Consider the following 27,062-nt stretch of genomic DNA (forward strand, 5'->3'; position numbering starts at 1 on the left):
GCCTGATATGACCCATGTTTGTCGCTGTGTTTAAAAGGCTTATTAAGATACAATAAGCAAGTGTTGCTTTTATTGTGTCTCCCCCCCCCCTTCAAGTCATAGCTCATGCCAGCCAGCCAGCCACTTGGACGCTCAGATGGAGTGTCAGATAGACAAACTAGTTAGCCACCTAGTAAAACTACCGGCGTTCTCAGACCAGTCGATCAGTCAGTCCGTCACTCAGACAACATTAGTATGCATCCTGCCCTCTGACTCTACTCAGTTTAACACACAGCAGCCAAACAGATAGATTGGGGAAAGGGGGTTCAAACGGTTGTGTTCTCAAGGTCCGCTGGGAGTGACCTTTGAACCTTTGGACTGTGCGAGTGAGTTCAGTGTGAGTGAGTGTGTGCCTATCTGCTCCACTCCTCTGCCAGCCGTGCAGAGACTGCAGCCTGCGGGGCCATGTGGAACTCATTTAACAGGAGAGCATGGGAGGCTGAGTGCGTACACGGCACATGAGAGCGGAGAGAGGGGAGGGAGGCTGAGGGCTTTGCTTGCCCTGGAAAACAGGCAGGCAGGGAGACGGGCGGCGGGCGAAGACGTAGGAAGCAGACAGAAAGGCAGAGCAGCTGAGCAGGCATAGGAAAAAAGACAGACTAGAGGATTTTTTCTCTCCAGGAAAAAGGCAGACAGACACCTCTTCTCTTCTGTATTTACTTTTTTTTTCCTTAGCGCGTCCTGCTTGCTGCTACCAAGCTGAGTGTTTTTCTTTTCTTTGTTTTATTGCTTTGAGCTTGTAAAATGTATTGCTCAATCTCAGCGAGTGGGGTCGGGCTGCCTGCTCCTTCCCTGCTTAGTTTGTCACCTCGTCTCCTTAGCATATGTCCCGGGCTTTTTACCTGCAGAGACGGCGTGCATGCTCAGCTGAAGATATGAGTCACCACTATACATAGAATGACGACGAGATCGACGGAGGGGGGGATCAACAAGAGAGGTCCGAATTAGAAAGACAAAGAGAAGGGTTTGCTGAGAAATTCAAACAGCAAAGCGAAGAGGTGAAGATACAGAACACACACATAAGAGGACAGTTGTCTGCACTTGTGCTAAGAAGGAGGGGTGTGTGTGTGTGTGTGTCTAGGGTAAACAAAGGTGGTCAGGAGTGTCGCCGAGCTATGAGAGGCCGTGTCAAACAGAGCTTGGTATTTCCTTTCCCTCTTTTCTCTCTCTCTCTCCCTCTCTGTGCTTTTTTCTATCATTTCTGTGCTGATGCATGATCTACCACTCTGTGGCATGTGGAAGGGGAGCCGTTGCTATGGCAACCCAAAGCCTGACTGGAGTGAAGTGGGGAAGGAGGGGCGGGAGCAAATCAACCCGGGGAGACCTAATGCACTGCCCACACACACACACACACACACACAACCATGCAGCGAGTGATCAAGATTATAAAAGAGACTCTGTGCAGGGACCTACTTATAAGGTTATGGAGAGCAGAGCTGGAGATATCAGGGGCAGAGCCACACTAACTGGAGTCAATAAGATTACTGTGGACACAGCCGGCTGGGGGAAAAGCTATAGAAACACACCAACAATGACAAACGACAAACAGATCTATCATAATTCATCTTTGTGTGTTAGAACATGAACTAAATATTCTGGGGGGCCTCGCCATGACAACTTGTATGTTTTAATGAGCCTTGTGGTTCTTGGGGCGAATTAAATTTCTCTTTATAACATCAATCATAAATATACTGAGACTTAAAACCACAATGCAAAAAATAGTCAAGTTTAAGATCCAGTATATTAATGCTGTGGTAAAACGTTTTTAGGATTCGCACCTCAACAAATGCTTCTGTGGCAGACAAAGCAAACAGCAGGTCATCATTTGCGAAATGCAGACTGACCCTGGAGATGAAAGTGACAGCTGTTTTAGTGAACTGGGATGGCTGTGGTGAGCAGCCAGCCTTAAGTAATGAGAGCTTTTGGCTAAGATGTACACATACACTCATCTCGTCTTTCTTTCTTCTCTTCTCTTCGATTATCTTATCCCTGCAACACAGCTGATAAATATATAGTCATAGATTCACAGCTGTTGCAGAGTTGAAGGGATATAGATACTGTAGGTCTGTCTTTCACAGTCCATTCAGTATTTGTGAAAAATGGTTAGGTCATTCCACAAGTGGAAAACCATAGTCAAGACTTTGACCTTGATGGAAAATCTGAAGCTGCATAAGAAACAGACTATTATTTGGTGGTTTGATTCTAAAGTGGCTTTTAAACTGAGACATCTTCAGAAATCCCCCCGGACACGGTGAAACCTTAAATGAATTTCTCATCAAGTGGGTCTTTATTAAAAGTTTAATTCTTAAAGTTCTGTTTCACCAGTATTCTACGCATAAACCTAATTCATTATGGCAAAGTGAAATTTTAAAGAAATCGTTCAATATTTTGGGAAAATGTACTCTCTAGCTGAGAGTTACATATGAGTATTGATGCCACTCTGTACAGTAAATATGCATGGTTTAGAATAACGACTGGAAATAGCTAGCCTGGCTCTGTCCAAAGGTAACGAAATTCTGCATCCCAGCACCTCAAGAGCTCACACACACACACACACACTGTAATCTTCTCGCCAGTCTGTTAACAAGAAAGTAAATAAGCGTATTTTCCCAAACTGCTGAACTATTCCTTTAATGCACACATATTCACAGTAAAAAACTGAAATGTTACTACAGTACGCAGAAGATGCACTGACAATGAGTATAGCTTTAAGTCGTGTATCTACGAGCTGTCAGATTGGATTAGGAGGGTTGGTAAACCATGATCTTCAGGTCTCCCCACAGATTTTCAAATGGCTTCAAGTCCAGGCTTTGGTTGGGCCCCTCGAGGATGTTCGGGGATTTGTTCCAAAGCCAGTCCATTATGCTCAATGTGTGGTTCAGGATCTTGTGCTGCTGCAAGGTGAATCTTTGCCCCATTCGGTGGCGTTTTCTTCAAGGATCTGTCTGTAGGTGGCTCCGTTTGTATGATGGTGCCAACATCGTGCCGCAGTGTGTAGTGACACCAGGTAATAGCCAGGCAGTAAGCAGCGCCTGGTTTTTGCCAGTGGAAAGGCTTGGGTTTCAGACCCGAGGATTCAATTTTTGTCTCATTAGATCAGAGAAAGCACTATTTGGTAAACTCCAGGAGGGTTGCCATATGCCTATTTATTCAATGGAGTAAAATGGCATTTAGATGGAGTGCTGGAGAGTCCTTCTGAGAAAGAAAATTGGTTAGCATGGTCATTGGGCCATGTTACTTTTGACCAGATGGACAACTCTTGGAAGAGTCTTGGTAGTTGCAGTGAATGATGGAGCCCACTGTGCTCCTGCTGACTTTGAATACTTTAGCAGTTTTCTGCACTCTTTCCCAAATGTACGTCTCAGCACAGTCTGATCCTGGAGGTCTATTGAGCGCTCCTTTAACTTTTTACTCTGACATTCACAGTGAACTGTGGGGCGTGATTAAGACAGATGTGTGCATTTCTAATTCCTTGCTAGTGCACCCAAGTGCCAATGGTAGAGGTAAAAGGAAATGATGTATCTGAATAGAGCTCAAACAGTTGACAACAATTTTATTAGTCAATTAATCGTTTAAGTCATTTTTAAGCCAAAATGCCAATTCCTTCAGTATTAGTAATTGTTGATATTTGGAGTCTTCCATGTCATTAAACTGAATATTTTTGGCTTCTAGAGAAACAACCAATTTTAATATGGCAACTTGCTAACTTGTGATGGGAATGTTTTGTTATTTTATGGACAATTTATCAAGAAAACAATCTACAAATTAAGAGCATACTTAAATACTTGAGTTTTAAACATTTCTAAAACCTTTTTGATCTGTTAATTTGGAGTATTGCTTGAAAAAAAACTACATTTAATGAGTTTTAGATTTAAACAGGACAAATGTGTCATTGCTCACAGATTTTAAAATTGGTGGTAACCCCCTTTAAGCTCCAGCCACCTGCTGTCCAGCCCGCAGCATCAGAAAGGCTGGATTCAGCCGAACCCAGCGGTCGTTAGTAATTGAATGATTCACAACGGCCTTAACTCATTTATGACGCTTTCCCGCTCAATTTAACCTTGCCTTGCTCATCAATATTGCCCTGTTGGCCTCCTCAGACGGTCAGTGAATGCTTATCGAACTGCTCCCGGGTCTTATCGAGGTCCGATCAGATTTTGGAGAAGCTTCCTCTGTTTCTTTCCTCCTTTGAAACTGATTTGTGTGATGCAAGAGACAAAAGTAGCATGGATCAGTGAGTATAAATGTTTGTATCTGCTGCTCTCTCTCTTATATAGTTCCTCGTGGAGTGATCCAAAATGGCACCCGTGTCAGGAGCCAGGCACTCTTCCCTGTGATAAGACCCCTACCTGTAAGCCCTGTGGGGAGCAGAACCTCGGCCATAAGGTGGGTATACTTTGCTCCTGTTGCCCTCAACCATAGAATTAATGTCAGTCAGGGCTTTCCCTGCGCAAACACATTACCTCACGGACACACCTACATCCAAGTGCACAGTCACACAGAAGCCTGCAAACAAACACAGAAAACAAACACAGATCTCGCACCAACATTTAAATAATTTATTTATTGTGTCCAAATGTCTGAGGCACTTACACACTCCCTATAGTTCAGAACATTTTATCCAGGTGTGTTTATTTAATGGTCACACGCACACACACAAACAGGTTTATTAGAAGGAGAGGCCTCATGATTCAAAGAACATTCGGAGCATGCATGGACATGCACATCCATCATAGGAGCATAAGAGTATGATGGCCTGCACTGCATAATGAATTAAACATGCTCAAAGTCTCCATAAAGGTATGCAGTGAATATTTGATCACTGTAAGGAGTGCATGTTTTTCTTATAAGATATTAATATGCGAACCCTCTCATTCTGAAGGGAGAAAATGTCCGGGGGACAGGGCACGCTGCTGAAGCTCCTTTTGATTTATTGGTTGTCAGACTACACCCCTGTCCTTTAATGCCTTACAGAGAAAAGTCTCTTCTGACTAATAGAGCAAAACATGTGTTGCGATATAATGTGGACGCTGATGTATAGCAGACAGTGGTTAAATGGCTCCGCTGCAGAATCGTGATTCTGTGTCGTTCTGACTTTAAAGCTGGAAAGGTCCTTTATGTGCTGAGCAAGTTTCACAACCTTAGAGGGCACAAGAGCTGCTCAAAATGCACTGTGTCATTTGAGAAATGCAAAGGTGGCAATCTCACCATGAGTCTGCTCATTTCTAAAAAGGAAAGGCTGACTCTTTATGGAGATACAGGGTTTTAATCTGACCTGAGAAATATGCACATTAAGGCCCATGGGGGCTATTTGAGGGTGATAGATATATATTACTTGAACTTTTTTTGCTTTCTGGGCAAATGCAGAGCAAACTGGAGCAGCTTCAGTGGAGTGAAGCGTATACAGGCAGGCCACCTGGCTGCTGTGTGACAGCAGGAGTAACAAAATTCTCTCCTACTCTGTGTCCTTGCTTCATACAGATCATCCCTGGGAGATTATCTAAGCCGAGGACAGGACAGCCCATCGCGCTACACTCCTCCGCCCTGCAGCGAGGACCTCCAGGACGACCACACTTACAGCACCGCCAAATCCCCCAGCAGGCTGTGCTCCTCCCAGGTCGCCACCCCTTCCTCCCTCCTGGACGACGACGACGATATCATCGCCGTAGAGATCCAATCAGACGTCAAACCCGAGCCCCGGGAGATCCCGCTGGATTCTCACGTCACCACTGCCGCCGCCACCTACATTTCCCAGCAGGCCCTGCGCGGACAGAGACGTAGTTCAGGGGCAGGAGCTGGGACTCTGGCAGGAAGCAGTTTGCCCTGGACCAAAAACCGAGCGAGGGGCATTAGCGACACCTTGCCGCTGAAGAAACGGCGCGCGGCGGCGGTGGAGAAGCCGCCGGAGAGTGACGACGAGGAGATGAAGGAGGCAGCGGGGTCGCTGCTCCACCTGGCGGGGGTCAGAGCCTGCCTCAACAACATCACAAACCGCACCGCCAAGGGCCAGAAGGAGCAGAAAGAGGCCCTGAGAAACTAAGACGCACACGTAGAAAAAGTACATAGTCATGCAAACACACACGGACAGTATACAGCTCAAAGCACGCACACACACACACACATACAAAACACAAATAGGTCAACAGGTAACGTTACTACAGCATTAGTCTCAACGGACACTTCTCATCTCCCTCTATCTATCTGCAGGGCATTAGGTGAATCCTACTTATTTGTGGCAATATCAAAAATCTATGTTTTCCTACATGTTCAGCAACACTAACATCAATGGGTATTTCTCATGTGTCTTTGTTGTTTTTGTTGTTTAAAAGGGGATGAAAGCCATAAAAAAGCATTGTTTTGTCACTAATTTGGACAAGTTGAACACAACAAAACTGAATCACATTGAGGAGCGTACAGTACATAAACACGAAAGATGGCTGTTTGTCTTACCTGTTTTTTTCAATGTGAATCTGTAGCAATCTTGCAGTGATGCCAGCAATGACGGCAGAGCCTATTTAACAAGACTTAGAGCTCTCTCGGCCGCTCACTGGCATCACTCTCCTACATCCACGAGCACAAATGTGAGACTGTGCCAAAGATAAGCGACCAGGTTGCTTCATGTAGCCGATACGACAGTTGACAAAAAAAAAAGGAATGCATAGTAGTAAAGAAGAGAGAATGACCTTGAGTGTCAAAATAATTGTAAAACCCAATGTGATATATATTCATGCACTTAAGATTATTTAACGCCACTTATAATAGATGCATCATGGGTAAAGACATGGTTTATTTCAAGAGCACTCATAGTATTTAAGAATAGATATTTTAAAATGAAAAAAAAGGTCATGTTTATCACCATAGCGATGGATAGTGTGCCGGGTCTGAGGCAATATCTCCTTCATTTTGTTGTTGTTGTTGCATAATGTAAACGTCCCTAAAACTTCCCCAGTACTTCTGTTCATAGACGTAGACACCTGGTATAGATATCGTAGCTACCAGTAGCTACCACACCTTCCTATTCATTTGACAAGGTCAAAGAACTATATACATAAACTGTGGGTTTAGATTTCTGTTTGTGTCTGTTTACCCTCACTCTACCCTCATAAAGATATAAGCAATTTGTCCCGTGTGGACAACTCTGTAAAAAGGTTAGAAAATATTTTATTTTTTTCCTTTCTTAATTGAAGCAATTTGACCTGCAGGACTTTCTCAGTTATATTGCATGGGTGCTTGTAAATAAGATAAAAAGCAAATCTTTTTTATTCAAAGATCATGTAAGATAAACAATGTATTTAGCATGAAGCATGACTTATTTTCATATAAACCTTGATCCTAGAGGAAAGAAAAAAGTTTTGCCGCCAATTCTTATACCCGTGATTATATTGGATTTTTTGTTTGTTTGTTTGTTTGTTTGTTTGTTTGTTTGAATCTTTTGGGTTCTTTTTTTTTCTGAACGGGCTTTCAAAGACACGTCTTCAGGGAGGAATGTGGGAGATCACTCTGCAATTAGAGGCCCGAGGGTGCCACCTCTGGGCTTCGGGTTCAGGCTATGTACGCCAGCTGAATCACCTCTTGGGGGTGGGCTTCCGTCTTCTTCTGCCTGTACAGTGATTTTTAGGTGTTCAGTGTTAACCCCAGTGTTATTTCAGAACACATCTGTAGAGTGTGTGAGTTTGTGTGCCCAGGAACACACACCCTTTAACATTGTGCCTGCCTGCCTGCCCTCAGTACCTCTGTTGTCATGTCTCTGACATGTTTTGACAGAAAGTTACCTGTCTTTATTTATAACAGTATTGGTTTTTTCTCTCTCTCCTGTGTGTAAATGTACATGTGTCCTTATTTTCCATCAACATTGTTCAGTGTAAAAGTATGGATCAGACGGGCTTGGGAAACTTTGTAGGTGCCCTGAAAGAACCTCATATCTCAAAAAAAAAGGCTACTCTGGAGTTGAATTGAAAAGGAAGAGAGAATGTAGGAGATGGAATAAATTTTTGATTTACATACAGTATTGTTAAGGAATTACCTGCCATTGTGGATGTCAAGCTTGCATACAGTCTATCACATATTTATCTTAAGAGACCAATCTGAAGATCAGAGGGTTTTTTACTATTTTGCCAAGACGTATGTGTATCTCACTTATGGTCATGAAAACACTGACTTGATTGAAATTCACAAGGACAGTACTGAGTGCTGACATTTTTGCATCAGAGGTGATATAGATACTGCACTGCCATTATTTGGCATGCTTTCACTGAAACAGGAATGAATTAAAGTATTAATTTCCCCCCACTTACACAGATGCAGTGCAAATAAAAAAGCAGCTTTATAGGAGAAAACATGGGCTGAGTTTGGTTGTAGCAGCAGAGTCAGACATGGTTTTGTTTAAGCTGTTGAGTGATTGTCAGCGAGCCAAGCAGGCAAACAAATGCATGTCCCATCCACTGGTACAGTCTTTTGCCACCTGTAGCATGCATCACTGGCTTTGCATTTTGTATGGTATCCATGCCGACATATAAAAAAGGCTAAAAGGAGACACTGTCAGTGTTCGTGTTGTGTGCCATCCGTCTCTCGTCTGATATCTGTCTGAGTGCTCCCGCGGCCCAGGTCAAGCACTCTGCTGTACTTGCAGTAACAATCCACTGTTGTGGTGACTAATAACGTGTTCAGCTGGCAAGAGGCATGTTGAGGGATGAATGTGTTGCTTTAGCAACCACCTTTTTTCCTCTGACTCAGTGACATGCAGGAAAGATGAACGCTTGACCTACCAGTCCTGGAAAAACAGAGCAACACATAGAATATATGTGGAACATTTTAAAGCAAATGAAACATACTGCCTGAGAAGCCCCCTAAAACAAGTGTTTCTTTCAAACCTGCCAAACATACAGTGAAATGCTCTTAAAAAACAGTTGCCATTTTTTGTTTGTTGTTTTATGTGCATTTTCTGTTCTGTTTTCTCTCTAACAAAATTATCTACAATACTGCCATTATTTTTTGGGAGACTGTCTGAGCTGAATATTGGAAAGCCATAGGTTAGAGATGTCAAAATGCAAACCTGTTATCGATCTGTGAGATGTGATGCGGAGTACACCCAGGTGTTGTTTTTTTTTCAGTAAATGTTCAATTCTCTCCTTGTTGTGCAATCATATTGCCAAAGAATGATTTCAAGACCTATTTCATCACTACATGTAAATATCAACGTTGTCCAATACCGTGGCAAAAAATATATAAATGTTGTTTTATTTTGTTTTCCATTTTCTGAAAAACTGCAATGATGTTTATGTGATGTATTGTCTTCCAGTTGGTTGCAATAATAAAAAATACAAGTTGCAGAAGATTAGTTTGGGTGTTTCTTTTGCCGGACTTGGATCAAACATGAAAACCATGATCAAAGAGAATACCTGTAGCTGAACACTATGAGGTGCCCCTAAGGACATTATTCAATATGAGGTGCCCCTAGGGACATTATTCAGAATTACCATGCATATACATGTACTTTTCCTCTCACATACACATATGAAACCAAACTCATTCACATACTACACTGAAAAGCTCACACACACGTAAAAGTAAAATGCTTTTACACACACAACTGAAACGCTCTCACACACACAACTGAAAATATTACCTTCACACACACAACTGAAACGCTCTCACACACAACTGAAACGCTCACACACACTCAAGTAAAATGTATATAAAAGCATTTCAGTACGTTGTATGAGAGGATTTCAGTTGAACAGGAAGGCATTTCAGTTAAAAAGGAAGGCATTTCAGTTGAACAGGAAGTTGTTTAAATAAAAGCACACATCTCACAATACAAGCGAACAACTGTTGATCGTACAACGGCATTATGTTTATTGCTTCTGACAAGCATCGGCGCATAGTTTGATTTCTTCCAAAGTATATGCTCAATTTCAAACTAATCAGATGGGTCGGCTTTAACCCACTGCTAGTTATCAAATGCCAGCACACCAGCGCTGGGAGGCGCTATAGGGAGGCGCACTCTGACCAGACAGACTCCTGGCAGAGCTAGAGAAGGAGAAATTCTTTAAGAGACAAATGTGACATTCACTAAGAAGTTACATAAAAAAAAGAATTATCTGTACATTGAATAGTTTTGAAGCTCTATAGATGGTGTCATTTATTGTGCCCTTTGAGTAGGTCTTGTGGATATTACATGTTTATTGGCTTACTGTATAGTGTATAGTGAAGCAAAAGGGTGAAAAACATTAACTGATAGAAAGCACATATTTGCTACAAGTGCATTCGATCAGCTGATTGTTTATTTTTGCTCTGTGCGGGCTACTTGCCTGAGAATACCTCAGAGTTTGCAACATTGCAATTAATGATACATATAGAGGGGTTCATAATTTCTCAGTCAGCAGGTCATTCTTTGTTTAAGCACTTTACCCAGTTTTGTTTGGATTTGTGCTCATTCTCTTGAGAGCAGCAAACAAGGCACTCTTCAAAACCTTCTCTGGCTCTAGTTGCTGAGTGTAAGGCTCCTATGTTATCTTCAAGTATAAGGTACAATGTCAAAAAACTGCATAACTATTTCTCTTTTCAACTTATACTAGACTGCTCTCCCTTAGCAAAAGAGTTAAGCTTTAATATTCGATGTTTTATCTGTGTTGCATGATGAGCTGGTTCTTTCAATTGACAATCAGAATGTAAAATGAACATTTTCAGTCAGTAGTAAACACAAAATAAGTCTAAAGTATAAATATATTTAGAATTTATTGCAATGGAACCATAAACCATTTTTTTAATGGACATAAAACACAGATGTTTAAAACCACAGTGGACAATGAGGAGATCCAGTGCTGCTCTTCCATTATGCAAGCAAAATAGCTCATGTTACCATATTTAACTTAACATTAGCTTACCATTGACTTAATAAAAGAAACGCTATAATTAAGTGACATCCAAATTATTGACTCATAACTAAAGTTATGTGAAAATCTGAATTCAGGTTTAATTGATTTGCTTCAAATAGTTTGTTAGACATTTAACAGTTAGAACTTAGTTTAAAGCTGATTCACGTTTAGACAATTGTGGTGTTGCAAACCACAATTACAGTAAATACTTAAAATCATTAAGGCATTTTAAATCTTATGTATAATGTCAATAACATATAAATCATTGTTTAAAGTTTTGGTGTATAGCTTTAATGTTAACTTACCAGAAGTGCAAGCTGGGATCACTGGCTGGGACCAGCCATAGAATTTCACTTGTATGTGTCAGGTTTTCATTTGTGTGTGTGTGTGGGAACGTTTCAGTTGTGTATGTAAAAGCATTTCACTTGTATGTGTGTGAGCATTTCGTTTGTGTGTGTGAGAGCGTTTCAGTTGTGTGTGTGAGAGTGTTTCAGTAGTGTATGTAAAAGCATTTCACTTGTATGTGTGTGAGCATTTCAGTTGTGTGTGTGAGAGCGTTTCAGTAGTGTATGTAAAAGCATTTCACTTGTATGTACGTGAGCGTTTCAGTTGTGTGTGTAAAAGCATTTCACTTGTATGTGTGTGAGCATTTCGTTTGTGTGTGTGTGAGCATTTCAGTTGTGTGTGTGAGAGCGTTTCAGTAGTGTATGTAAAAGCATTTCACTTGTATGTACGTGAGCGTTTCAGTTGTGTGTGTGAGAGCATTTCAGTAGTGTGTGTGAGAGCGTTTCAGTTGTGTGTGTGAGAGCGTTTCAGTTGTATGTGTGAACATAATATTTTCAGTTGTGTGTGTGAGAGCGTTTCAGTTGTATGTGTGAACGTAATATTTTCAGTTGTGTGTGTGAGAGCGTTTCAGTAGTGTATGTAAAAGCATTTCACTTGTATGTACGTGAGCGTTTCAGTTGTGTGTGTGAGAGCGTTTCAGTTGTGTGTATGTAAAAGCATTTCACTTGTATGTACGTGAGCGTTTCAGTTGTGTGTGTAAAAGCATTTCACTTGTATGTGTGTGAGCATTTTGTTTGTGTGTGTGAGAGCGTTTCAGTTGTGTGTGTGTGTGAGCATTTCAGTTGTGTGTGTGAGTGTTTCAGTAGTGTATGTAAAAGCATTTCACTTGTATGTATGTGAGCGTTTCAGTTGTGTGTGTGAGAGCGTTTCAGTTGTGTGTGTAAGAGCATTTCAGTTGTGTGTGTGTGAGCGTTTCAGTTATGTGTGAGAGAGCGTTTCAGTTGTGTGTGTGAGAGCGTTTCAGTTGTGTGTGTGTGAGTGTTTCAGTTGTGTGTGTGAAGGTAATATTTTCAGTTGTGTGTGTGAGAGCATTTCAGTTGTGTATGTAAAAGCATTTCACTTGTATGTGTGTGAGCATTTCGTTTGTGTGTGAGAGCGTTTCAGTTGTGTGTGTGAGTGTTTCAGTAGTTTATGTAAAAGCATTTCACTTGTATGTACGTGAGCTTTTCAGTTGTGTGTGTGAGAGCATTTCAGTTGTGTGTGTGAGAGCATTTCAGTTGTGTGTGTGAGCATTTCAGTTGTGTGTGTGTGAGTGTTTCAGTTGTGTGTGTGAGAGCATTTCAGTTGTGTGTGTGTGAGTGTTTCAGTTGTGTGTGTGAGAGCATTTCAGTTGTGTGTGTGAGTGTTTCAGTTGTGTGTGTGTGAGAGCGTTTCAGTTGTGTGTGTGAAAGCGTTTCAGTTGTGTGTGTAAAAGCATTTTACTTCTATGTGTGTGGGCTTTTCAGTTGTGTGTGTGAACGTAATATTTTCAGTTGTGTGTGTGAGAGCGTTTCAGTTGTGTGTGTGAGTGTTTCAGTTGTGTGTGTGAGAGCGTTTCAGTTGTATGTGTGAACGTAATATTTTCAGTTGTGTGTGTGAGAGCGTTTCAGTTGTGTGTGTGAGAGCATTTCAGTTGTGTGTGTGAGAGCATTTCACTTGTATGTGTGTGAGCTTTTCAGTTGTGTGTGTGAGCTTTTCAGTTGTGTGTGTGAAGGTAATATTTTCAGTTGTGTGTGTGAAAGCGTTTCAGTTGTGTGTGTGTGAGCATTTTACTTGTATGTGTGTGAGCTTTTCAGTATAGTATGTGAATGAGTTTGGTTTCATATGTGTATGTGAGAGGAAAAGTACATGTATATGTATGGTAATTCTGAATAATGTCCCTAGGGGCACCTCATAGAACACCCTTGTCAGCTACAATGACACATTTAATAACAGCATCACTGGTAGGTAGTTCATGTGGGCTAACAAAAGCAGCAATTTTCACAATTTCTCTGCTCAACATTCATAGCTAAAAATAGTAAAGGATTACAAGAAAGCACCCTTTCTACCCCCCTCATTTTCACCACTTCAACATGCAACACACACTAACCCCCATTTACTGGTAAAGTGCTAGCTTTGTGGAGACTGGAGACTCTTTAATTTGCTCTCAAGACTGACCCCAATCATTAACCTCACATATTCCCATCAACAAGGGTCTTATCATAACCATGCGTCTTCCACCAGTTAATTATTCATTTACTTCCTCCAATCATTTAAGTTCAATACTTCTGATTAAAGTCAAACTCAGCTTCCCCCTTAGGGAAAGAAGTAAGAGTTAAGTGTACCAAAGAGTTCCTCATTGCCTTATCATTTTGAGTGGTGCCATTTTGGAGCCGTGTGGCAGTGGAAGCCCATTCATAATTGAAGCCGAGACAGACTTAATCTCGTGCCAGTGCCTCCCTGTGCAGCACGCTCCCACCACCAACACAACTGGAGCTAGCAGCTCCTCTGTTGCTATGCAACTACAGCAAAGAAAGAGGGGGGTGAAAAGCTTTCTCTAGATCTTTAGAGGGCATCATACTACTCAGACTCAAAGGCAGCGACCTCATGCCTCAGATAACACGGCTTTATGTTTGATCACATGTCATTGTTTGACAAACACCTACTAGACAAGTCTCCAGACAAGTCTCCAGTCATTCCAACATTTTTTTTTTCCAAAGAAAAATGTTACAAGTGAATTCAAAAGCATGTTCTCATCAGTGTCAGGTAGGCCTTTAATTTCCCCTCAGTGAAATAAATTAAATTAAATCAGTTGTTGTGACATTCCATCTTAAGGGAGGCTCCATCCATAAGGCTCACCAAAATGCTTAAATGGATTGATGCACAGACAGCTGTGTGTTCCCCGGTTTCGTCTATTGATTTTCCAACCTACTTTAGATGAAACATATGGATGTACTCTAAAAGCTCTTGGAATACATCCATAATTAAACCACGCCCACTTCCGTATGACGTCTTGACGGCTGCCTTCCCATGGAAACTTCAATCACGCGGGTCCCGCAAACTACACTGCTACAGCAGCTTGGAAAGTAGTGATTTGGGGTACTGAATTTGATAAATTTACTGTTCATTTTATTTCATTTATTTATTTAAAAGGGACAGCTTACAGTAAAATATAAACATTTTCAAAGCACTGTACCAGATGATAGCTTCACCAAAACAATCGCAACACGAATTTGAGCCACGTCGCCCAGACACAGCATTGAATTAACAACACACAAGATATACAATAAGAACTACTCATAATGGCACGTCACAAAAGTTTGCCAGTCAACTAAAAGCAGCTCATAAAACTCATAGATACAATGTCTGAGTCAGTGATTGCAGAGCTGAGCAGCTGAACATACTGATGAAGTTGCAGCCTCCTCACATCAACTGCCCATATGCAGTACGGCGGAGTGGTATGACACAATAAAGGAGATCCTGGAGGACCTTATTGATTTTGCTGAGCGTGTAAACACAAAACCACATAGTGGAGGAGGCGCCAAGCCATTTAAAGTTTTGTAAACTAAACACAAATGAGAAAAACTGTAAAATTCTCAAAGCTAAACAAATTACATTTCTCAAGTATCCTGCAATGATGAAAGTGATAAGGTTTTTTAATCCAACATTTTAAGAGTTTGTTTGCACAAGGACTCAAGAGGTTTTATACTTTCCTTTCGTTTCCCCAGCCTGCCCCCAACATGTAATGCAGAAAGACATGTGTAAAAGGATCTTACCATACATAAATATTCTTGCTGCGTCCGATGATAGATTATTTCTAACATTCAACACAACAAACTAGCTCAGTACAGACAGTACACAGTACTTACCAAAACTGCGAAAAATCATGTGGATACGTCACACTTTCACAGAGTTATATGGAAGAAGCTGTTTTTCAATTACAGAAAAGAAAATTCAATAAAGCGATTGAAATACTTGCTTCAATCGTCCTGACACGTAGCCATGCTACCCTATTTAAATACAGAAGGAGGGGGCAGTCCACTTTTCTGGCTAGACCACCAGGATTTTGGCAGCCAAATAATAGGGACTTCACAGTGGACCAGGAAAACAGGCTGCAGAGGATCATAAAAAGGGCAGCCAAGATCCAATCCTAATGTGCATTAACTGTTTGATATTCTAAAAATAATATTTTTATATTTTTTATTAAGAAAAAAATGACATGTTTGCAATTAAATAATAAGGACACTGTCAAGCATTTTGTATAAAAACAAGAATAACATCGTTGTGTTTCTTCCCCCCACCCCAGTGTTACATCTGTCCCGCACAGTAGGGACGAATGACACAATGCACATCTTTCGTTTAAACTCAAATTAGACTGAAGTCGTTCCACATTTTATAAGATAGCACCTGGTATTGATAGAACACACACGTGAGTTGTTGATCACAACAACAAATTATTTCCGTCAGTAACGTTATCTTTTTAAATGACGTAAATCTGAAAAGTGTTTCAATCTTTCCGGCTCTCCCCTACTCTTCCTTTGTCGAGCCTTGATTTAATTTGTTAATCAGACCACAAATGAGACAAGAATTATAGCTGGCATGTCTTGTCTAACTGTGTGTTCAGTGAGTGTGGTGTTGAGTAATGGGAAATGTTAATTCTGAAGGACCACGACTTAACAGTTTGAGTCAAGCATAGATGCTATTATGTGTAGCCCCTTGTTGACTTATCATTTATATGATGAAAAAAATGTAAGCCTATATAGCTAGCTCTTAAAGTGACAGGAAGTTTCCTCCTTCCTTTGCTTATTGGAATGCAGTCCTTCAGTTCAAAGTAGCCTAATTGGCATGACAGTCACTGAAGGTTTGTAATTTAATACTTAATTATATATTGTGTGTGTAGCATGGAGGAACTACAAATTTTGTTTTGTTATGCAGCCTTGTGCTGTGTAATGACAAATAAACAACCTTGTAAGCTACCTTGTCTCAACATCACTACTTATGAACTGGGCCACATGTTTTCTAATGCTGTCGAAGTCATTGTTTTTAATAGGGACTGGCTGGGAAGTTATATACTAAGCATCATCTTGTACCTTTTAATAAAAGTAGATGACTATCTCTACCACATCTGCTGTTTCCAAAATAGGCTTTAAGGTAGCTGTCATATTTCGCAGACGGCGTTGGCGCGGTTTCCATGGGAACGCCGCCGTCGTGGGTGTCATCATACGGAAGTGGGCGTGGTTTCATCTGTCCACAGAATGACCAGTGAGGCAAGTTTCCATGGAGACAGAAGTTGAGGTAACATCCTCTTGTCAAATCTCATGTTTTTGTAAATGTACCCCAAGAAGTCTAGACAGGGATATTTGTGAGTAAACAGATAGAACCCCCCTACTTGAATTACATGTAAAATAGTTGCATGCTATACAGAGTGAATGTATCGGTGTGTGTGTGTGTGTGTGTGTGTGTGTGTGTGTGTGTGTGTGTGTGTGTGTGTGTGTGTGTGTGTTTGTGTGTCTTGGCATAAGTGCTTGTTTTCTGGAGCTCTGGTAGGGCAGCTATGTAGAGTGTGATCATACTCTTGTGGCGGCAAGATGTTACTACTACATGAAAAGTGCTCTTGAAATATATAAACAGTGGCAGCAAATATTCCCAGAGAAGCACTGTTAAACTACAAACATAATTTGAATAGTAATAATTTTAATAGCATACACGTGGCAATTGCTTGAGGCAGACAGCTACGGCTTGGGTCTGAAGATGGTTGAATCAAACTTCTCAACGGTTGAAATTGAACTTTCCATTGCAGATTACAAAATAAGTTATTAAAAGCAACATCCATGTTGTATCAAAGAAAGTATTCAGATCCTAACTTGGTAGCCTATTAGGCCTACACCAGGGAGAAGCTACTACATTGCATGTAAAAGTCCCGCACTCGAAATCTTACTGATGTCACTGCTACTATTTATATTATTATTGATGAATGTAGGCCTATAAGAATGTAAATGTTGTATCTGGTCTTAGTTCAGCTCATTTGAACTAGGCCTACTTTAACAGAAGTATAATCTATAAAAACTGAGATCTTTTATAAACTAAACCACATTTTGTATATCATATTTTCATCTGCAAACGAGTAACTACAGCTGTTGGATAGGTGTAGCAAAGTAAATGTGTAATTTCCCCAGTAAAGTACAAGTACCTTCTAGAGTAAGTTGGATCTTTTCCTGTAATTATTTGACAGCATGAAGCAGGCTACACAAATTTGGTACCATATTTCCATTATAGGTTACAGTCTATACACTTGTTTTCAGTAAATTCTGACCACTTCAAGAGATATGGCCAAAGACAAAATACACATTTGAGCGTGAAGTGTGTCAGACTAAAGTCTTAATGGAGACCCATTACAAAGGACTGGGATTTTAGAATTGTAGCCTATAACAGTGTTTCTGTTCTGTCATCACATTTTACAGCAATTTCCCCTCTTCTAATAATTTGGCTTACACTGCACAACAAAGCTTAAGATGAAATTCAGATTTGTCTTTATATTTGTTTACTGTTACACAAATTGATTAATTACTATTCCATATCTAGCCTATATTATCTTACAATCATGTACTGTTGCGTGCAAAGCATGGCTGGTTAATTCCTTATGTGGGTCGTAGTATTTACAGTTGGCCTAATTCAGTAAAGAAGATCACTGAGCATTATAAAGCTGATGCGATCTGCGCACATTTACTTTCAATTGAACACATTTAAACTACATTTACCAGCAGTGGGTGTGTTTATTGCTCGTCATATACCGCACCAAATCTCGCGCTATGTACGGCTTGACCCTGCCCTATGTCTCGCGCACTCGCAGCTCCATCGCTCAGTATATAAAGCAGGACAACGACGGACGGAGGACGGCTGGGGAGTCGCAGCCCGGGATTGTAAATAAGACCGTTAAAACTGTGTTTTATTTACAAAAGTGATGCCGGCTGTTTTCAAATATCGTTCCCAGTTGTTTTAAGTCGTTTTTCGTTATTTTTGGCTCTGTTTCTCGCCTATTTCCGTGTGGTTTTTACACTACGCGTATAATGGCGAGCTCGGCTAACTCGAACCCAGTGGTAAGGATCAATCTCTAAGGATTGCCAGTGGGGGGAAAATGGGGGGGAAAGATATTAGAAAGCTGTCTATGAGCTGGTTTTATATATTTCAGTAAAATGTATCTGCTTTTACAAACACTTCACTGTTCTATCAAATAAAAGGAAGACTTAGGTTCAGTCAATCGGCCATTTTAATCAGTTTTCGAAACTCACGTTAGACTAACGTTATTCTTTCAGATAAAACCACCTGGTAGGAGCAGTATGGCTAACGTGAGAGGAGCTGTTTTGCTTAAATAAAAAAAAAACACGTAAGAAAATAAGTGAACATGGTATAGAAGTTTAGGGTTCGTGATGAATGTGTAAAAGTAGCAAGTTTTGGGCTGTCTGTCAGGTTGAAGCTTTAACGAATTGGCCGCCAATTAGTTCGTGGTAACGTTAGTGTCTCAGATGCTTCTTGTTTTTGTTGTTTTTTTTCTCGTTACATTTTAAGATATTGATTATCGGCATTTGATGTTTGTGCTGTTACTGTAACTGTTACTGATTTAGGGCCAAAGCGTTGCTTGCGTCGATGAGTCGGTAGGAAAGAACAAATGGTAAATATAAGCTAAACTATATTACTTTGCATAATATCAAATGTAGATGTACGCAAAGCACATTGCCACCATCCACTGCGAATGAATTACGCTTCGTTAAATGTATATTAAAGGGCTTTTAGGCTGAAGTCGTCAACGTTCAGTCTTAATGCCTCTTCATTGTCCACCATTCCACGACCAGAATGCAGGGTAGCCGTCCCAAACCACCACTTTTACCCATCTCATAACTATTGTGTCCTGCTCCCCACCGACAAGACCATACAACTTAGTCAAAACTGAGCATTCATAAGATACTACACCGAAAATATCCTTGACATTACGCCACGTATCGTATAATGTACGGGGCTGTCGAGCGCGCTGCTTGCCGCTCCGTAAAATGGCTTCCACGTCTCCCCTCACTCCGGTTCTGGCCCTCCTCCTTGCTGGTGCCTGGTTTTATACAGCCATATTGGCTCTCTAATATAGACTGCCCGGGATGGGAAGGTGCTACTCGACGCTACGTCACCGGCTCTACATATAAACACCAGACTGTGCTTTAAATAGTGGAGCAGACAGGCCGAGGGGAGGGAAGGAGAGACCTGGGTCCGTGCTGCGGACATTGGGGACAATGCAGTGCAGAGAGCGCAGTGCGGTGGCCTGCGTGTCTGTCGCGTTTAGGTTTACGTTGTTGCGGTAAAACAAAGCAGACAGGGCCGTGTATACGGCACAGCTAAATCTCAGTGATTATTTTACATTTACTTGTACAACAGATATTACTATATAATGTTGTGCATATTTGGTAAGGCAAAATTGAATGTGTTGGAACATAGGAGGTTGTTCATGTAATGATTTGCTGCGGTTACAGCAGCTGGTAAGCACTGTTAGTAACTGATTAAACATAGTTTTAAATGCCAAGCTCCATAAATTCTATGTGAAAGTAAATCTTGGGAAAAACAGTGATCATACAAGATATGGAGGGTCTCTTTTTAAGCAAACTCTGATCAAAAATGTGTTTTCTTTCTTTTTGTACTTGCTTCCTCATAGCCTAAACTATATAAGTCTGTGATTGAGGATGTGATCAACGAGGTGCGAGAGCTGTTCCTGGATGAGGGAGTGGATGAGCAAGTGCTTCTGGAGCTGAAAACGGTAACTTTTTCCAGCTTTATTGTTCCTGTGTGCAAAACATCTATAGGGGAAGTACCACTAGTGTGTTGAGGCTTGCTTCATCCTCAGTTCATTGTAGTGTAGGAACCTAACGGTATCGTGCTTTTATTATGATTTCCCAAATGTCGGCTACTCATTTGAGAATGTCCCACATACAGTAATAAAGTAAATGGTGCTACTCTTTCTTTTGCCTGATGCTTTAGCTATGGGAAAACAAACTGTTGCAGTCCAAGGCAGTGGAGGGCTTCCATACTGAGGAACAGGCAGCCCTGCAGGCCGCGCAGCAGCAGCAGCAGCAGCAGGTTCAGCAGCAGGTTCAGCAGGTTCAGCAGCAGGTTCAGCAGGTGACCCAGCCAACACAAGCCCAGCAAGTTATCCTGCCTCCTCAGCAACAGCAAGGTTGGTCAGCACTGGCGCTACCACAGTGTGGTGGTAAAGAACAGTTAGCAATAAACTCAACAGTAGAAACGTCTGTCAGTGCCATATTTACACACCACAAAAATGCCCATTTGAACAACACATTTACAGTGTTGAATTCTTTTCCCACTATGAGGTTTTTTTTTTTTATTATTAATCTTGACCAAAGTTTATATTGTAGAAGTGATTTACTATGCACAACTGCCAGATTATTTAAACATTAGATTTTAAGAGCCAGTAGTAGATAAATGACTTCACCAAACTAGTGTTCACAGACCTTTTTTCCCCTCTGTTTAATCATTTTCTTTTCACGATGCTTTGAATAGTTTTCGGTATGTCATGGAGTTAAACATGTTTCTCTCCACAGCTCCCCAGCAGCAAGTCATTGTTCAGGATTCCAAGATTATACAGCACATGAATGCAACGGGGATGGTAAGTCGTTTGTATACTTGTGAAAGCAACATAATTACAGTTTGGGTTTTGTGCTCATCAAACAGTAGATGCATGCAACACTTTCTGACCTCCACAGTATACATGTTTACTGTGACTACCATACTTAACTTACTACAAAGTTGGTAGTACACTCATGACTATATCAAATGTGATGTGCTCTGCTGCTGTTCACACTGCTACTAATAAATATATATAGCGCTCTCTGAGCAAACAGGCGCACTGCTACTACAGATGTTCATTAAATGGTTTTCTCACTAGACAGTGGGAGCAGTTAAAGTACTACAGAGTAGTTTAAAAACTAGTACAACTATGGAAGTAAACCAAAAACTGTAGCCACAGCCATATGACATTGTTGACAAGTTGCAGGTTGACAGCTTGTTGATGGGCAGTGAACAAGACTAAGCAGGAATTTCTATAAGTTCAGCTGATCTGTAAGTGCGACACTTTGTTTTGGTCACACACTTGCCAATTTGCCAGTGAGAAAAATCTAATTTGGAGGTGTTGTTCAAAAACCTACAAGCAAGAATATATTTTTTATTGAGGGGAAACGATTTTACAGGTTTTTTTCCACTCACATATTTTGTTGCCAGCCAAAAGGAAGAGGAGGATCTTAATGTGTCTCTGCAGGCTTTTTCCTGAGAGCAGGATGACTGGTCTAGTAACAGACAGATGGAGGGGCAGAAGGACGGAAGGAAAGAGAGGAGAGGAAGGACCTTCAGAGAGTTATATAGTAGCCTGGATTACAGCGGAGATAAAGCCAGGGATAATAGATCCTCTTACATGCTCCTGTGCTCCGCCTTTTCCTTCATCCGTTTTAATTTCTTTCACAGTGTCAACACTTCCCTTCCTTTTGTACTTCCTTCTCTCAGCAACACTTCTATTTGGCAAGCCATCTGTTTATGTCGAGGCTTGCATCTGTGCGGTTGTCGTAAACTTGTCTTTATTCTCAAACACCTTTTTTGTAAGCTTCGCTTGCAAATTCCTAACCTTTCACCGTCACACCTGGCAGATACAATTAATTAATGCAAATGTATAAAGGCTGCTTTAATCGTGACAACCAAGGGAATGGAATATTAGCACTGTAATTGTGAAGAGGTTGTGTTGTATTTCATGAATAATTAAATATCTCAAGAGAAATGTGTTCCAACACTGAAGTCATAAATAAAATGTGTGTACCTGGTTTTTATTTTAAATTGTTTTCCACATTGCTAAACCCTAAAATCCTGCATTAGTGTATAGTCTCATATCATTTTTGCTTTTGACTTACTGTAGGTGTGTGTGTGTGTACAAGTGGGTGTATACCTCACTGCCTTGTTTCACTCTTGAATGTGTGTTCTCCCTTTCTCCTCTAGAGTGCAGCAGCTACCGCAGCAACCCTTGCTTTGCCCACAGGCGTCACGCCATACCAACAGCTCATCACCAGCCAAGGTGAAACACTCACAAGTTTATCTGTGCATCAGCTTGTGAAGAAATACTTAGATCGTAAAATTGCCAAATTAAGTGAATTCATGATGTTTACTGTTATACAGTACATTGACTGCTTCCCTGTTCCCCTGGCAGTTTCAAGAGATGCGTGCACTTTCACCTCATTCACATTTCTTCTGTTTTGTGGTCTCAGGTCAGATCCTGCAGGTGGTCCGTGCTCCCAATGGGGCTCAGTACATCATCCAGCAGCCCCAGCAGCAGATCCTCCTTCAGCAGCAGATGCAGCCTGGTGGCGTGCAGGCACCGGTCATACAACAGGTATGCTCCATAAGACAGGTAGGAACACCTAGTTTCGGTAAACAGGCAACGCCTTTAAAAAGCACAAACTGGGCTAGGAGGGCAACATGTATAACATGCTGCATGTATTTTGTTTATCTAATGCCTTTTTAGAGTAGCAATTAACAGCACATAGTATGTAATAATTGATATCCTCTGTCTAATCAGTCCCTGACAAGTGCGTTAAATAACACTGGTTACACAGCTGTTGGTCTTCTGGCGTTTAAGACAGTGGAAGAACCAACTTTTGGAAAAAAGTTATAATAATAAGTTGACTTGTGGGGAAATTAATTCCATGAAAAACATAGAAATAATTCTGGAAAATCAGGATGACACTTGCTCACTCTCACGTCACCCTTTCCCCCAAAGAAACATTATCCATGACCTTTATATCAGTGACATCTCCAATAGAACCAGCAATAGTAATATGCAGTTAAAATGCATCACGTCCGTTACATTCATGCCCCTGTCAAATGAGTTCACACAATGTTGATTCAGCATATCACTGCTGGCAAATCGCTCTGTATTTTGCAGTATACTGGAGTTTTTAAATCTGATGTCTATGGAGACATTCCCACACTGGCGATCTGGTAGAAATGTGTTTTATGCTAACCACCAATGATTTGCCGGAGCTGAATGGGGAATAACTGTAGCAACAGCAGCAACTCTGCATGTCAGAGGCTATACACCATAAGCACATGTCGACAGTGTTGTAACTGCTCTCACTGTCATAAAGGGGGAGACAAAAGGGTTTAAATAGAATAAGTAATAATGTAATGTAATTCCCTTAAATGTCTCAAAAGACACAGTACGCTAATGTTTATGTTCTTCTGTTTTGTGTCTGTGCAGGTCCTGGCCCCTCTACAGGGAGGCCTCTCCCAGCAAACAGGAGTCATCATCCAGCCGCAGCAGATTGTCCTAGCTTCAGGAAATAAAGTCCAAGGCAATACACAGGTAAACATCTCTTCAATTCCTTCCAAATTTAAACCTTTTCTGGGAGTTTGCCATGCACTTATGAGTTTTCTCTAACACATAGTTCTGTTTTCCCACCGTATTTCCTGCCTTTTTTGCCTTGTCATATGTGTGTTAATCTTACCGTTTGCATGCTCAAAGTTGGACAGGAAGCTCGATTTAGAATAGTATTTTTTTTTACATTTTTTTTTATTATATATTTTTTTTCCTCATACATAGTTATGCTGTTTTTAACTGCAACTAGCTAATTAGATTAATAACCTGACAATCGCTGTTTTCTCCTCTGGGGCACGTATTCCCATTAGGTGATGCAAGCAGCAGCTATGGCGCAGCAGACTGGTCAGGCAGCAACAGCTCAGGTCCAGCAGGTCCAGCAGGTTCAGCAGGCCCAGGGTGCAGCTGCGCAACAGGTCGCAGCGCAGCCCCAGGCCCAGCAGCAAGCCCAGCCGCAGGCCCAGCAGCCTCCTATGATGCTGCAGGTGGATGGCGCCGGAGACACCTCCTCAGAAGAGGACGAGGATGAGGAAGAGGAGTATGATGAAGATGAAGAGGAGGAGAAGGACAAGGATGGGGGAGAGGACGGGCAGGTCGAAGAGGTGGGCATAAGGGGAAACAACAAACAGACAGAACAAATGCTTGTTGGATGGCAGCTGCGCCATATCTGGAACATTTATTATTGTAACACTTGTTGGTTGTGTTTCCTCGTCAGGAGCCACTGAACAGTGGGGATGATGTCAGTGATGAGGAGGACCAGGAGCTATTTGATACAGAGAATGTAGTCGTGTGCCAGTATGACAAGGTAAGAGATAATCTATTCTGTGAGAGAAAAACAAAACTCCGTCAACCTGCGTGTATAAATACTGCCAAATTTGTTTACTTTTTACTAGTTGTTTCATTTCAGCTCACCAACTCTCTCCTGCACAGGTCACCAGTCAATTGCAGGACTAACACATATATAGGCAGAAGCAAATAGGAGTCACCTCTATCATTTGCAAAGTTTTTTTTAAAATTCAAAATAGGCACTATTTTTCTTTTCTAGGCACTATATTTCTGGTGATAACCATGGAGACAACAAATGCAACAGTTGAACTACACAAAAGGACGTAAATAAAACATAAGAAAAAAGCGCCTCTTAAATTGTTTTCTCAGCTGGCTTCATCTCCTTTTTTAACAAAAAAAATGGCTGCCATGTAGTACAATATTAAAGAGGCATTTTAGGCATTAGCACTATTTTACTTGATGTATGGTTTACTGGAGTGCAGAGTTTGATTGCCAGTATCATGCTGACCTAAGTGTATCACAACGCAAATTGATGCATTGCCTATAAAGAACTCTTGGTGAGCGCTTGCTAATATCTCAGCGTGTCCGGCTGAATGTGTATGGGCTAAAGACATTAGAGCCTGTGTCCACTGTAAGATGAAACGGTGTCCATCTGTCCTTGACGCCCACAACATTAATTTCCTTCTCTTTACTCCCCAGATTCACAGAAGTAAGAATAAATGGAAATTCCACCTGAAGGATGGGATCATGAATCTGAACGGGAGAGACTATGTCTTCTCCAAAGCCATAGGGGATGCGGAATGGTGAAGTAGGGGGGGAAAAAAACGCAAAAAAGCAACAGGAGCAAGAACTGTGTAACTCCTTCTATCCAGTTAACAGACACTTCAATATCCTTCCATATCCTGTGACTGGATTCATTTCAGGAAACGTCTTTTGAGTCTTGGAGAACTCTGACAAACCCAAAGGACTGTGAGGTACTGTAAAAACCTGGGTGTCGTCAAAATCACTCGACTAGCCTTGCGGGAAGAGAAACCTACAGGGGAAGGGAACATCTGCGAAAAGAGCGTTCTTTATCTTTTTTGCTTTTTCCAGGCTTCTCTACCTTTTTCTCCTGAGAGAATTCACACACATTGGAAAGTAAGCATTTCACATCGTACAGGTGTAGTGGACCAGGGTGACCTGACCTGCCACCCCACCCCCCAGGAGGTCAGAGGTCATTCATTATAACCCCGTAGATGAGAAACACCTTCATGATGCACTGTAGTCGGTTGACTGGATTGACTCATGTCTACATTTAAGTCCAAATTTAGTGCCACCAGTCAAGATTGCTGCCTTTTAGAATGGCCTTTTGGCTTCTAATTTTTGTTCTCAGAAAATTCTCTCAGCTCGTGTTTATGAAAATGGTGCTCCAGAGTGTTTTATGTAGTAAACAACCTGTTATTGTTTTAAACATTTGTTTTAAATGTGTTTGAAGGGTTAAGACAACAAAGGTAAACTTATATTAATCCTAAAATAACTAATAGAAGTTTAATGGCATTTTTTAATCTTCAAAGTAGTGCTGAATCCAAAAATACTATTATTTTCCTCATCGGCTTCTCTGGTGCTTCATTCCATCTTTATCTCAAAACCTAAAACAAAAAAGGAAAAACAGATCCAACACAGAATTCATATAAGAACTGTAATGTCTGGAAGTTTGTCCTGTCGGTGTATCATCTTTGCTATTATTTTAGTTCCCTGCTGCCGTCTGAAAAATTGCACTGTCAGTTTATCAATGTGTTGTGAAGTCAGTCAAGTCAATCAATAGCCACAGCGTGCTCTGTTCTGTGTGTGTGTGTGTGTGTGTGTGGGAGAGGGAGAACGAGTGTGAAACTTGACAGGCATGTGGCGAGTGTTCGTACGTGCTGAGTGAGTGTGTGTGTGTGCGAATGTTGATGTGTGTTGTCCAGCTTTTCTTTGGCAATGGATTAGTTTATTTTTCTTTCCACCCAATAATCTTAAAATGTCACAGCTGAAATTGTGAAAGAAAGATTTGCATTTTTTCCCCTTTACTTTTGGATGGGTGCAAGGCCATTTCTTTTGTTTAGTTTCTTTAATTTATTCCTTAAAGTTAATCAAATGTTTTATTGTTTTTTTTTGTTTGTTTTTTGATAGGTTGGAAAGCCGCACCAAACTGTGCTCTTATAATCTAATAAGTGTTCCTTTTTTCTTTTCTGTTGGCTGGACAAAGCTACCTAAAGCTGTGTTCCAAATCATTTCGTCCACCATATGTTTTCCTGTATTTTTATTTTATTCATGACTTTTAAATGAAAATATTTTCTATCAAAGTGAGTTTAACTCGGGGGGGCCGTGTGTTTCTCTGCAGTTTGTTTTTAGTGCCCTTGTTGCAGCAATTTGAAATAAAGTACATGTTTTTTGAGCGTTGTGTCGATTTGGTTGATGGTTGGCTCTATAGAGTAGAATGTTTTTAAAGAAACCTAATTAACACCAAGGACGCACTGCTAAGGTAACTGAAACCAAGAAGAGAAAAAAATTTGTTTTCTTAGTATTTAACCTACATTATCTAATTGTAATAAAAGTAATTTTATATTTCAGATTTTTTTTCCCACTGACTAAAATGTAATTGTTAATTTGGTTTCAACAAAGTCAAA

The 27,062-nt window shown here is 41.0% G+C and overlaps 2 protein-coding genes across 4 annotated transcripts in view; both read left to right on the forward strand.

Annotated features, from left to right (window-relative positions):
* Positions 1–9,373, forward strand: part of ches1 (checkpoint suppressor 1) — a 60,661-nt gene extending 51,288 nt beyond the window's left edge. For both annotated transcript variants that reach the window (XM_038726682.1, XM_038726683.1), the window contains exons 5-6: positions 4,317–4,425; positions 5,521–9,373. In XM_038726682.1, the coding sequence (XP_038582610.1) occupies positions 4,317–4,425; positions 5,521–6,079 (668 nt within the window). In that variant the 3' untranslated portion in view covers positions 6,080–9,373. The remainder of the gene's footprint in view (positions 1–4,316; positions 4,426–5,520) is intronic.
* An 8,767-nt stretch (positions 9,374–18,140) lies between these two features.
* Positions 18,141–26,831, forward strand: gtf2a1 (general transcription factor IIA, 1). Of its 2 annotated transcripts, none has more exons than XM_038726825.1 (10): positions 18,141–18,316; positions 19,912–20,013; positions 20,235–20,430; positions 20,816–20,880; positions 22,254–22,329; positions 22,520–22,644; positions 23,512–23,616; positions 23,940–24,230; positions 24,344–24,433; positions 25,114–25,221. In XM_038726825.1, the coding sequence occupies exons 1-10, from the start codon at positions 18,287–18,289 to the stop codon at positions 25,219–25,221; spliced, it is 1,188 nt and encodes a 395-aa protein (XP_038582753.1). In that variant the 5' UTR covers positions 18,141–18,286. The 2 variants fall into 2 exon arrangements, with proteins under 2 accessions (XP_038582753.1, XP_038582752.1); XM_038726824.1 differs by lacking the exon at positions 18,141–18,316 and adding an exon at positions 19,581–19,738 and having other exon boundaries at positions 25,114–26,831.
* Positions 26,832–27,062: the final 231 nt, after the last annotated feature.

This window comes from Micropterus salmoides, unplaced genomic scaffold, assembly GCF_014851395.1.
Source record: "Micropterus salmoides isolate LMB-PRFRI ecotype aquatic unplaced genomic scaffold, ASM1485139v1 Ms_hic_scaffold_18, whole genome shotgun sequence".
NCBI classification, from domain to species: Eukaryota; Metazoa; Chordata; class Actinopteri; order Centrarchiformes; family Centrarchidae; genus Micropterus; species Micropterus salmoides.